The sequence below is a fragment of the Oncorhynchus tshawytscha genome, linkage group LG21 (genome assembly GCF_018296145.1).
Source record: "Oncorhynchus tshawytscha isolate Ot180627B linkage group LG21, Otsh_v2.0, whole genome shotgun sequence".
In the NCBI taxonomy this organism is placed as follows: domain Eukaryota; kingdom Metazoa; phylum Chordata; class Actinopteri; order Salmoniformes; family Salmonidae; genus Oncorhynchus; species Oncorhynchus tshawytscha.
The window spans coordinates 13,034,257-13,046,804 of NC_056449.1; the positions used below are offsets into that span (position 1 = coordinate 13,034,257).

General features: G+C 42.1%; 1 protein-coding gene across 1 annotated transcript; it reads left to right on the forward strand.

The window, feature by feature from the left end:
* The first annotated feature begins 7,158 nt into the window (after positions 1-7,158).
* On the forward strand, positions 7,159-10,019 carry LOC112220640 (zinc finger protein 436). The gene is made up of 4 exons (XM_024382478.2): positions 7,159-7,581; positions 8,485-8,579; positions 8,682-8,769; positions 8,874-10,019. The coding sequence occupies exons 1-4, from the start codon at positions 7,293-7,295 to the stop codon at positions 9,719-9,721; spliced, it is 1,320 nt and encodes a 439-aa protein (XP_024238246.1). The 5' UTR covers positions 7,159-7,292; the 3' UTR covers positions 9,722-10,019.
* Positions 10,020-12,548: the final 2,529 nt, after the last annotated feature.

Consider the following 12,548-nt stretch of genomic DNA (forward strand, 5'->3'; position numbering starts at 1 on the left):
ATCCATTCCGTTGTCCTGGTTGAAAGGCAGAACACAGGATCCGCTTCGTGAAAATCATATTCTTGGTCGTACTGATGGTGAGTTGACGCTGATCTTATATTCAGTAGTTCTTCTCGACTGTATGTAATGAAACCTAAGATGACCTGGGGTACTAATGTAAGAAATAACACGTAAAAAAAACAAAAAACTGCATAGTTTCCTAGGAACGCGAAGCGAGGCGGCCATCTCTGTCGGCTCCGGAAGTATTTGAGGGGTCTCAGACCCCGTAAAGGGAGGAGTAGAGACCAGAGAAGGCTCTGCCTCTGACTCGCTGCTTAATGGGGAGAACCAGTTAAAAGTTTCTGTCGGCTGAATGAGCGACACCGGTTGAGCATTCCTAAAGCATTTCCCTCCACAAGCCATGAGAAAGTTGTCTGGCTGCGGGGACCATGCGAGGGGATTTATATTACTATCTGTACTTACTGGTGTCACAGAAGCTGTTTCATCCTTTCCTACAGCAGCACATAAACAAGTCTGCAATAACAACGTTATACCATCAAACTCTACTGATGAGTCATGCTATCCTCATGTAATCTAAGGTCATGTTACCCTCGTTACTAATGAGACGTGTAATCATGTTATCTCCAATGAGACATGTTATCATGTTATCCTCGTTACTAATCGAGACATGTTATCCTCTGAGGCATGATATGTATGAGATTTCTGAGACTTCATCCTCTACCTCATTCACTCAGAATTGTTTTGTTAAATTTATCTTATTATGCAATTTTCAATCAGATTATTATCCATGTTTCAATCTTGTTATCCACATTTCTATCAGCTTAGTATACAAATTTCAATCAATCTTATTGTCCAAATTTCAATCAGCTTAATATAAAAATGTCAATCTTATTATCCAAATTCCAATCTTAATTGTAATAATTTCAATCCATTTAGTATCAAAATTTCAATCAGCCAAATTTCAATCAGCTTAATATGCCATAACTCACAATCACACAACTTTCACATCCACATTTGCTTAGTACTATTCCCAAACACACTCGGTAATCTCCCTTATTACCCATGTACATCTTCAACGATTCTCTTGTTGTTACTTTCTATGCACCATATGTATCTCCTGTACATATTTAATAACACCACATATTCAAAAATACCTTGTGTTATTTGTAGGGGCTGCAGATCACATAGACATTTCTTATAAATGCCTACAGTCTCACACCCGGATCTGTTTCACCTGTCCTTGTGATTGTCTCCACCCCCTCCAGGTGTCGCTTATTTTCCCCGGTGTATTTATCCCTGTGTTTCCTGTCTCTCTGTGCCAGTTCATCTTGTCAAGTCAACCAGCATGTTTTTCCCGTGCTCCTGCTTTTTCTTATCTTTCTTTTGCTAGTCCTCCCGGGTTATGACCCTTGCCTGCCCGGACTCTGACCTTGTTATGATCTTCTTGTCTGTCCACGACAATTCTCTTGCCTGCCCCTTGGATACTGATAAATATCAGAGACTCGAACCATCTGCCTCCTTTGTCTGCATCTGGGTCTCGCCCTGTGCCCTTATATAAAGACAGCTGTCAGCGGGGCTTTCCATGGTACAGTTACTTCCTCGCTCTAGTCTTCTCATAAAACTAGTGAATATCCTTCTCTCTATAAGACTATGGGTACCTTTTAATGCGTTGCTCACCTGAATTACATTAATTGACTTACTGGAATTCAGAAGACATGTCCCTCAGAAGTTCGCGGATCTGGTATCTTCCCCCGGGCAGCTCTCAGTAAAAGTCTGGTCTGGGCGAGTCCACGTCGTCTTTGGTCAGACAGGAAATTCCTTTATTCTTTCCCACTAGGGAATGCGGCACCGGTGTCTCCTTCGCAGACCTTCCCTGGGATGCTCCACAGGTGGAATCACTGATCCAGTTCATGACAACAAATTGTTGTGGAAATTCTTACACAGGACACTCAAAGTCAATATTAAATTAATCACTCTTTACTGTCAGCAAGCTGGAGAGGTCACAGTCAAACTTAGATGCATGGAGTACCGGTCTGAAGTCTCTCACGGGGCAGTCCCATTAGTTCTCTTATATACTGCACAAAAGTTCTATTTGCATGATTTAGCTTAATCAAAATGAATTAATCATTAACGTTTGCTTCATTCATGTGACCGACCAAAACTGGGTCATGCATGTGACAGACCAGTACCTCACGAGGCTTCTTCTCTCTAAGCTGAGACCTTGAAATTGAGATCTTTTATTCTCAAAATAAGGGTCTGGGCGTACTGCCAAATTGCAGATACTGATAGTGAGGGTTCTTTCAATCAGTCACCTGAAGAAAGAAAAAACAGTCACCTGAAAAGCACAAACATAGAACACAGAAATGTATAAATAGAAAAGCCCCAACATAAAATGTTCCATCACACTAACAAAGTTAATCAAAAATAGTTAGCAATGCTAATGTTAGCTTGCTAAAATATGGTGGTCCCCTCAATCTTAGTTAGCTGGCTAAAGTTATACTGCATCTGAAGTCAATCTGGCAACATCATTATCATGACAAACGGTTTTCCTACTAATTATTTGCCTTCTTTTTTAAATGTTATCGTGCTGTCAAGCCAAATCCGAGTTGTATTGAGGTAGGCTAACGTTAGTTGCCACTAGCTAGCTAACGTCAGATATGCTAGCAATACTAGTGATAATGATTATCAAAATATACATGACTAGATACATAAACAGCAATCTATGGTCGCTAGGCAAAGAGCATTGGGCCAGTAACCGAAAGGTTGCTGTTCTGAATCCCCGAGCCGGTAAGGCGAAAAAGTCTGCTAACAACAACTAATTCACAGGTGCCGATGACATGGATGTCGATTAAGGCAGCTCACCTCTCTGATTCAGAGAGGTTGGGTTAATTGCAGAAGATACATTTTGGTTGAATGCATTCGGTTGGACAACTGACTAAATTTCCCCTTGTTGGCATATGAGTTTTTGAAAAATCTAATTCAAATTGCAAAAATAGAAGTGTATAAGTTTTTTCAGAAACTTTTGTATAAAGATGGAATAGCATCAATCTGCATTAGATTTGTGGCAATATATCATACAACCTGACATTTAAGAATTTAAAGTTGTGTGATATTTGCACTTTCTACTGAAAAGGATGATGGTCTGGTTAATAAGAGATGCTGGAAGATGGAGCTTGAATTGGATGGCATTGGAAATGTAGAATGGGAAAATAAGCTAAATTCATATTAAAAAGAAAACAAAGTGTTGATGATTCCCCATCGTACCTGGTAGGAGTACGTTTTCTGGGATTATGTACACACGACTTGGTGAATCCAATGAAAATATCCAAAGTGGTGGAGAAAGCAAAGTAAAAGTAGAATCTGTGAAGATCACGAGAAGTATCAACTGGAATTACATGGATCTCTCTCAATTTGGAGATTATCGTGTGTTGTGCTTTGAGCTACGGCGCAGGGCACCTATTAAATTAGTAATTTCTTGAGTTTTGGAAGAAGTTGACATTGAAATGTTCAATGAAATTCCTGGAGTGGTCAATGTACGCTTGATGAATCGTGTGGTTAATGGCAGGAAGGAGAATAGTCGTCTGTCCTTGTCAGTGGCGATTTTAACATGTAAATCTTGATGGGGCAACTCAACCAAGTTTTTTAGGTGCATGCCAGCAAAACCACTACACAACATTTTATTATTTTATTAGGCCTGTGTGGTCTAAAAAGTAAGGAAAATACAATCACGAGGATCCACTTTTATAGACAATATACCGACACACATTGCGCTAACATTACAACCCTTGAAATATCAACTGGAATAACAGGGTCTATTACTTAACTTTTTGTTTAACAAAAATATATATGAATGGGAAGAGATTGTCACCGGCAAACATGGTTACAGACCAAACAACATTATATAGTATCTCCACCTCGTGAAGAAAAGAACATGAGCTAATTATAATACACAAAGTAAGCAAAACAATGAAATAATTCCAACATTGACTAAAATTCTAAGATACGAATGAGATATACCTATATAAGCAATATAATAATTGTACAAATTATGTTTTAAGGGAACGATGCGTGGATACGAGGCAAGCCGTAATTTCGATTAAGACATTAATGAGCGAGTAGTTGATATAACCATTTTTTCAGCACTTTTGGGCTGAACATGGGCTGTTCTTACAGTATTCTGTACATCAAATCAGAAACATAGGACAAATAACATGGGCATATAAACAGACAATGAAGGAGCTTACAATATTCGATGAATACATTTCTGTGCACCACCAAGTCAGAACAGTAGGCTAAATTCTGAGGGGGACAGGTTCCAAATTCTTAAGGTGAGGCACATGGGCTATTAACAGCTTACTACACAACATACACTTAGTACTACTTTCTTAGCTACAGGATACATATCTCCCTGGCATATGACACAATTTATGCAGCAGCATACAGTACATTTTTGGACTGTTGTTATGGCGGCAGGTAGCCTAGTGGTTAGAGCGTTAGGCCGGTAATTGATAGGTTGCTGGATCGAATCCCCAAGCTGACAAGGTAAAAAACTGTTGTTCTACCCGTGGGGCCAGACAAGGCAGTTAAACCACTGAGAAAATAATTGTAGACAGACAAGGGAATTAACCCACTAGCCTGTCATTGTAAATAAGAGTTTGTTTATAACTGACTTGCCTACTTAAATAAAAAAGTTATGCTGTGCTAACTTGAATGTTGAGCCGTGGTCCTTGTGTGCAAACTTAGTCATTCTCTGGATTTATGGTGCTTTCAAGACAACTGAGAACTCTGAAAAAACAAGGTTGAATCATGATGTCAGTGATCTTCAGGTCGGAGCTCTAGAAAGAGGCCCGAGTTCCCGAGTTGGATGACCATTCAAAACGTATTTTCCCAGTCGGAGCTAGTTTCTGAGTTCCCAGTTGTCTTGACCGCAGCAGAAATCATGCCAGATTGACAGCATGGCCATTGTATTCAACCTTTTCTGGTCCATGGTGTTGCATGTGAATGTTTATCCTTTTAAACTTGGAAAATAGACCCTTTCAGACAGATGTTTTAAAGCCTTAAACCCAGACTTGGACCACACACCCTCTCCACCTAATAGCAGGCAAGGGAAGCAAAATAGTGATTGCTTTGTGACGCTTGCAGTTAGCCATTGATTCCTTCAAAACCATTCATTATTACATTTGTGACTTTCGGCTTGTTGTGTAATGTTTATGTCCAATGGCCGATGAGCGCTGATAAGTATTATCTATAATTTATCTTCATATGAAAAGGATTTCATATGCCTTACTCAAGAAAGAGACCATGTTTGTATGCGGATGTATTATTTTTATTGAACCTTTATTTAACTAGGCAAGTCAGTTAAGAACATATTCTTATTTACAATGATGGCCTACCAAAAGGCAAATGGCCTCCTGCAGGGACGGGGGCTGGGATTAAAAATAAAATATATATAAATATAGGACAAAACACACTTAACAAACGGCACTTAACAAGTTGAAAAGAAGTCAAGAAGGATTGACATCATCTGACCTTGCTATATTGTTGTTTTAGGTCGCTCTTCAAGAAGAGCGGTTCAATTGTTGTGAAGAAGGCTTCAGGGTGCCCAAGAAAGTCCAGCAAGTACCAGAACCGTCTCCTAAAGTTAATTCAGCTGCGCGATCAGGGCACCATCAGTACAGAGCTTGATCGGGAATGGCAGCAGGCAGGTGTGAGTGCATCTGCACGCACAGTGAGGCAAAGACTTTTGGAGGATGGCCTGGTGTCAAGAAGGGCAGCAAAGAAGCCACTTCTCTCCAGGAAAAACATCAGGGACAGACTGATATTCTGCAAAAGGTACAGGGATTGGACTGCTGATGACGGGGGTAAAGTCATTTTCTCTGATGAATCCCCTTTCCGATTGTTTGGGTCATCTGGAAAAAAGCTTGTCCGGAGAAGACAAGTGAGCGCTGCCATCAGTCCTGTGTCATGCCAACAGTAAAGCATCCTGAGACCATTCATGTGTGGGGTTGCTTCTCAGCCAAGGGAGTGGGCTCACTCACAATTTTGCCTAAGAACACAGCCATTGAATAAAGAATGGTACCAACTCATCCTCCAAGAGCAACTTCTCCCAACCATCCAGGAACAGTTTGGTGATGAACAACAGTTTGGTGACGAACAGTTATCAACAGTGATAACTAAGTGGCTTGGGGAACAAAACATTGATATTTTGGGTCCATGGCCCAACTCCCCAGACCTTAATCTCATTGAGAACTTGTGGTCAATCTTCAAGAGGCAGGTGGATAAACAAAAACCCACAAATTCTGACAAACTCCAAGCATTGATTATGCAAGAATGGGCTGCCATCATCAGATGTTGCCCAGGAGTTAATTGACAGCATGCCAGTGCAGATTGCAGAGGTCTTGAAAAAGAAGGGTCAACACTGCAAATATTGACTCTTTGCATCAACTTCATGTAATTGTCAATAAAAGCCTTTGACACATATGAAATGCTTGTAATTATACTTCAGTATTCCATAGTAATATCTGACAAAAATATCTAAAGACACTGAGGCAGCAGACATTGTGAAAATTAATATTTGTGTCATTGTCAAAACTTTTGGCCACGACTGTACAGTTGTCACGGCAAAAAGTCAAAATGGCTATATCGTAAAAATTGCTCTTAATTTAAGGTTAGGCATAAGGTTAGCAGTGTGTTTAGGGTTTGGTTTAAAATCACACCAGCCAAAATAATACGTTTTCATCCCAAATGCCTCTGATCTGGCAGACTCACTAAACACAAATGCTGTGTTTGTAAATGATGTGTTGGGATGATGGAGTGTGCCCATGGCTGTCTGTAAAATAAAAAAAAACAAGAACACCGTGCAGTCTGGTTTGCTTAATACAAGGAATTTGTTGTATATCATTTACTTTTTTACTTTTACTCAAGTATGACAATTGCGTACCTTTTCCACCACAGTACATTTAAAACCAGATACTTTTAGACTTTAACTCATGTAGTATTTTACTGGATGACTATCACTTCAGTCATTTTCTATTAAGTTATCTTTTAGTCAAATATGACAATTGAGTACTTTTCCCACCAATGTCACTAATCAATGATCGTTCATTCCAACGATCCTGTGGTGACTTAGTACACCATATTTGCTACTCCCAAAAAAGTCAGCGGACATCTTCGTATAATTACGGTGAGCTGCGTTATTCACCGGAAGTCGTTTTGTGTACACAGACAGACGCGTCACAGTTTGTCTGATCTTTTCCAATTTCTCCCTCTGTCGTTAATCTCGCCAGCTATCGATGTCAACAAACATGCAGGCTCATCTGTCTGTACAGACACAACTTGCCTCGATAATGGACGTGCTTGCTAGAGCAGCCGTTGACGAGATAAGTCAACTCTTTTCCGAGAGCTCGGCTGATTTGCAGTTGGAGATTTCTCGCAGCTACAAAGAAAACGAAGCTCTGAAAATGAGGATGAAGGTGATGAAGAACGAGCTTTTCACCCTGCGACTACAAAGGGCGAGTACACCGCGGGGCAGTCGCTTTTCTTTCAGCAGAACTTTATGCAGGCCTCGGGGGAAACTCGCAGGTTGGTTGAGGCTCTCACACTGCTATCTGGGAGACATGGGTGTATCACAGATGATCCATTATATTAACCAGATACTCTAGTGGTCGCTCTAACAAAATGTCTTAAAAAATGGAAGGCAGTCGGGAGGAGACTCTGTCAGGTGGGACCGTTCTAGCCAACGAGAGGGCAGATACGCATGTGAACAACGGGCACAAAGTCACTAAATCAAAATAGGCTACATCATAAAAATTCATGAAAACAAACATTTGCTATTTGGTCTTAATTTAAGGTTATACACGTGGTTAGGGGTTGGTTTAAAATCACATTTGAATAAGATAGGTAGTAGAAATGGGCGGGGTTTAGGACTTTGTGTCTGAGGTAACTAGTGACGACCAGGCACAACTCTGATATAAAGTGTTTTTTCTCAAAGTTGCCGGGATGTCACGTGACCTACTTATATTCGTACACTCCAAACAACCGAGTCATTACAACACTTATATTCGATCAAATAAGCCACACATAGCAAATAAGGAATAAAAAAAATTGTTAACCAAATTCGACACTTTCATTCACCTCCATACAAAGACTTCGCTTGGTGAGAAAAAATCGCCACCTGCTGGAAAATACAGATTTTGGGCCAAGTTATCCCTCTTGCTTCGCCTCATCATCTCTGGGTGGATTCCGTTGGATTCCGTTTACTCCAAACGAAAAACATTTTGCAACATAAACAACCGTTTATATTGGCCACATTTAGTTTGGACCCTTCTCGTTTTGTTCAGTTTTCTTCCATTTGCTGCCTAAAGTAAACTGTTTTCTCTAGGACAACAGGTTTTGCAACTGAATCCGACTAATGAATACACCCCAGTCAATTGAACATAATATGTTGGAAGAGGAATGGTTTTTGACCTTTGCTCTCCCTCATAGATAAGACACCTGAGCACCAGACATCCATTTACAGCAGGGATGATGCCCCAATTACAATAGGGGAAGAGGAGATACCATCCACAGTCAAAAAAGAGGTGAGTGGCAATATTAACAACTCATCACACATTTCTGACATAGGCTACTACTACTCTAGAAATGTTTACATGTCTGTGTAAATGTGTGTGTTTATGGTTCAGTGTGCAGATGTGGAGAGTCCAGATGTCATCTTGATAAAAGATGAGGAGGGTCCTGAGGATGACTTTGGAGGATGTGGGCCAGATGCAGGTGTGTAGAGGACGAAGAAGAGAAGGAAGAAAATGATGGGATGGTATATAGACAATTGACAGCCAGATAACTACCAGATGATATTATCGTTTTGTTTCCCGTAGGTCATGACGATATTTGTGGTGAGAATGTTACCATGGTGACACCACAGGCGGAACATGCCACCCAGAGACTAGGTCACGATGAGGGACCATACAGCATGAATGACCCTCACGGTCATGGTCGAGGTGAAGGAGCGCTGTGCAGCGTGACCAGTACTGAGAACTACCCTTTCTTCAGAGCCCCAGAACTACCTCAGAGTTTGCCCTCACACTCTGGTCTGCTGCCAGACCACACAATCAGCCATCAGATACAGCTGAACACTCATTCTATTGGGGAACCACTGCAAGGCAACCCCCAAATGAGGGGCTTGCAGAGTGACAGAGGGGGTCTGCCGAGAGGGGATACAGGAGGACGGGGTCTGAAAATCGTACAGGTAGCTTCCCTAGAAACCACCCCAACGACCCCAACAACAACCATGGTAACAGGGGGTGTGACTGTGAGGCGCCCTAGTCTTGTAAACCAGTTCCAGCGCCACCACGTCCCCCATGGTACCAAGCCGTTGTTCTGTAGCGACTGTGGGAAGCGCTTCTCTCGCCGGCTTGACTTGATCCGCCACCGAGCGGTCCACACAGGAGAGAAGCCTGTCATATGCAACCTGTGTGGGAACTCGTTTGTCAACAAGACGACACTGAGGGTCCACATGCGTATTCATACAGGGGAGAAACCTTACATGTGCTCCCTGTGTGGGAAGGGTTTCACCCAGAATGGCAGCCTGACCATCCATCTGAGGACCCACTCTGGGGAGAAACCCTACAGCTGCTCCCACTGTGGAGCCTCTTTCAACAACCCCAGCAACCTGCGCAGACACATGGTCACACACCCAGAGCAGGCAGGGACGCTGACACTCTGACACCCAAACTCACCGGTGGCCAGTGGGGCTTTAGGTTCTTTATTTTTCTTCAGCATTCTCTCATTCTTGTTCTCATTCAATTCCATAGATGCTTTATTGGCATAAATGAGTTGTTGCCACTGTGGCCAAAGCAAAGTATATGAAGTATTACATAAATTAACAATGTTTTTGAGCAAAAAGAATCATATACAGTGAACAAAAATATAAACACAACATGCAACAATTTCAAAGATTTTACTGAGTTATAGTTCATATACGGAAATCAGTCAATTTAAATAAATCCATTATGCCCTAATCTATGGATTTCACATGACTGGGAATGCAGATATACATCTGTTGGTCACAGATTTTTTTTAAAAAGTAGGGCGTGGTGTGGATCAGAAAACTAGCCAGTATCTGGTGTGACCACCATTTGCCTCAAACAGTGCGAATCCTCCTTTGCATAGAGTTGATCAGGCTGTTGATTGTGGCTTGTGGAATGTTGTCCCACTCCTCTTCAATGGCTGTGCGAAGTTGCTGCATATTGGCGGGAACTGGAACATGCTGTCGACAATGTTGATCCAGAGCATCCCAAACATGCTCAATGGGTGACATGTCTGGTGAATATGCAGGCCATGGAAGAACTGGGACATTTTTAGCTTCCAGGAATTGTGTTCAGATCCATGTGACATGGGGCTGTGCATTATCATGCTGAAACATGAAGGGATGGTGGTAGATGAATTGCACGACAATGGGCCTCCAGGATCTCATCACGGTATCTCTGCACATTCAAATTGCCATCGATAAAATGCAATTGTGTTTGTTGTCCGTAGCTTATGCCTGCGCATACCATAACCCCACCGTCACCATGGGGCACTCTGTTCACAATGTTGATATCAGCAAACTGCTCACCCACACAAGCCATACATGCTGTCTGTCATCTGCCCGGTACAGTTCAAACTGGGATTCATCCATGAAGAGCACACTTCTCCAGCGTGCCAGTGGCCATCGAAGGTGAGCATTTTCCCACTGAAGTCGGTTACGACTCCGAATTGCAGTCAGGTTGAGACCCTGGTGAGGACAACGAGCTTCACTGAGACTGTTTCTGACAGTTTGCAGAAATTCTTCAGTTGTGCAAACCCACAGTTTCATCAGCTGTCCGGGTGGCTGGTCTCAGACCATGCCGCAGGTGAAGAAGCCAGAGGTCCTGGGCTGGCGTGGTTCACAATGTGGTCTGCGGTTGTGAGGCCGGTTGGACGTACTGCCAAATTCTCTAAAACGACGTTGGAGGCAGCTTATGGTAGAGAAATTTACATTACATTCTTTGACATTAACATTACATTCTCTGGGAACAGCTATGGTGGACATTCCTGTAGTCAGCATTCCAATGCTCCCTCAACTGGAGACATCTGTGACATTGTGTTGTGTGACAAAACTGCACATTTTAGATTGGCCTTATTGTCCCCAGATCATGTTGTTTAATCAGCTTCTTGATATGCCACACCTGTCAGATGGATGGATTATCTTGGCAAAGGATAAATGCTCACTAACAGGGATGTAAGCAAATTTGTGCACAACATTGAGAATAAGCATTTTTTGCATATGGAACGTTTCTGGGATCTTTTATTTCAGCTCATGAAACATAGGACCAACACTTTACACGTTGCGTTTATATTTTTGTTCAGTGTATATCAACAAAAACAATTAATACATTCTCTCACACTTCCCGCCCCAGACTGGAACCCACATCTGTCCCGTCGCTCTTATTCTTCCCATCTCCCTGATTTATACTCTGTTGTCTGTCTCTGATTTAATGCACATACTACATAAAGTTACTGTATGAGTAGATTTGAGTAAGTAACCTACTCTGGCCGAAATAAATAAACAGTGTGTTTTGATATGAAGGAATGAATGAGCAAATGCTTTTTTTTCTGACTCAGTGGCTGCACTACTAAGCCAATACTCCTATATATAGTGCCTTCGGAAAGTATTCAGACCCCTTGATTTTTTCCACATTGTTATGTTACAGCCTTATTCTAAAGATTCATTAGATTTCCCCCCATCTGCACACAATACCCCATAGGGATAAAGCAAAAACAGGTTTTTAGAAAATTGTCCTAATTTATTAAACTGATATCAGTTATTTAAGTATTCAGTCCCTATACTCAGTACTTTGTTAAAAAGCAACTTTTAGCAGCGATTACAGCATTGAACCTTCTTGGATATGACGCTACAAGCTTGGCACACCTGTATTTCGGGAGATTCTCACATTTTTCTCTGCAGATCCTCTCAAGCTCTGTCAGGTTGGATGGGGAGCATCGCTGCACAGCTATTTTCAGGTCTCTTCAGAGATGTTCGATTGGGTTCAAGTCCGGCCTCTGGCTAGGTCACTCAAGGTCATTGAGACTTGTCCCGAAGCCACTCCTGCGTTGTCTTGGCTGTGTACTCAGGGTCGTTGATCTGTTGTAAGGTGAACCTTCACCCCAGTCTGAGGTCCTGAGCGCTCTGGAGTAGGCTTTCATCAAGGATGTCTCTGTACTTTGCACTGTTCATCTTTCCCCTCGATCCTGACTAGTCTCCCAGTCCCTGCAGCTGAAAAACATCCCCACAGAATGATGTTGCCACCACCATGCTTTACCGTAGGGATAGTGCCAGCTTTCCTCCTGTCGTGACTCTTGGCATTCAGGCCAATCTTGGTTTTATCAGACCAGAGAATCTTGTTTCTCATGGTCTTACAGTCCTTTGGCTGCCTTTTGGCAAACTCCAAGTGGGCTGTCATGTGCCTTTTACTGAGGAGTGGCTTCCGTCTGACCACTTTACCATACAACCCTGATTGGTGGATTGCTGC

What these genes read in the sequence shown, in the direction of transcription:
- LOC112220640 (XM_024382478.2), top strand. Translation starts at nt 7,293, where the DNA reads ATGTCAACAAACATGCAGGCTCATCTGTCTGTACAGACACAACTTGCC. An exon ending in CATCCACAGTCAAAAAAGAG is followed by an intron (nt 8,580 to 8,681) that starts GTGAGTGGCAAT and finishes TTTATGGTTCAG; the next exon opens with TGTGCAGATGTGGAGAGTCC. An exon ending in AGGATGTGGGCCAGATGCAG is followed by an intron (nt 8,770 to 8,873) that starts GTGTGTAGAGGA and finishes TGTTTCCCGTAG; the next exon opens with GTCATGACGATATTTGTGGT.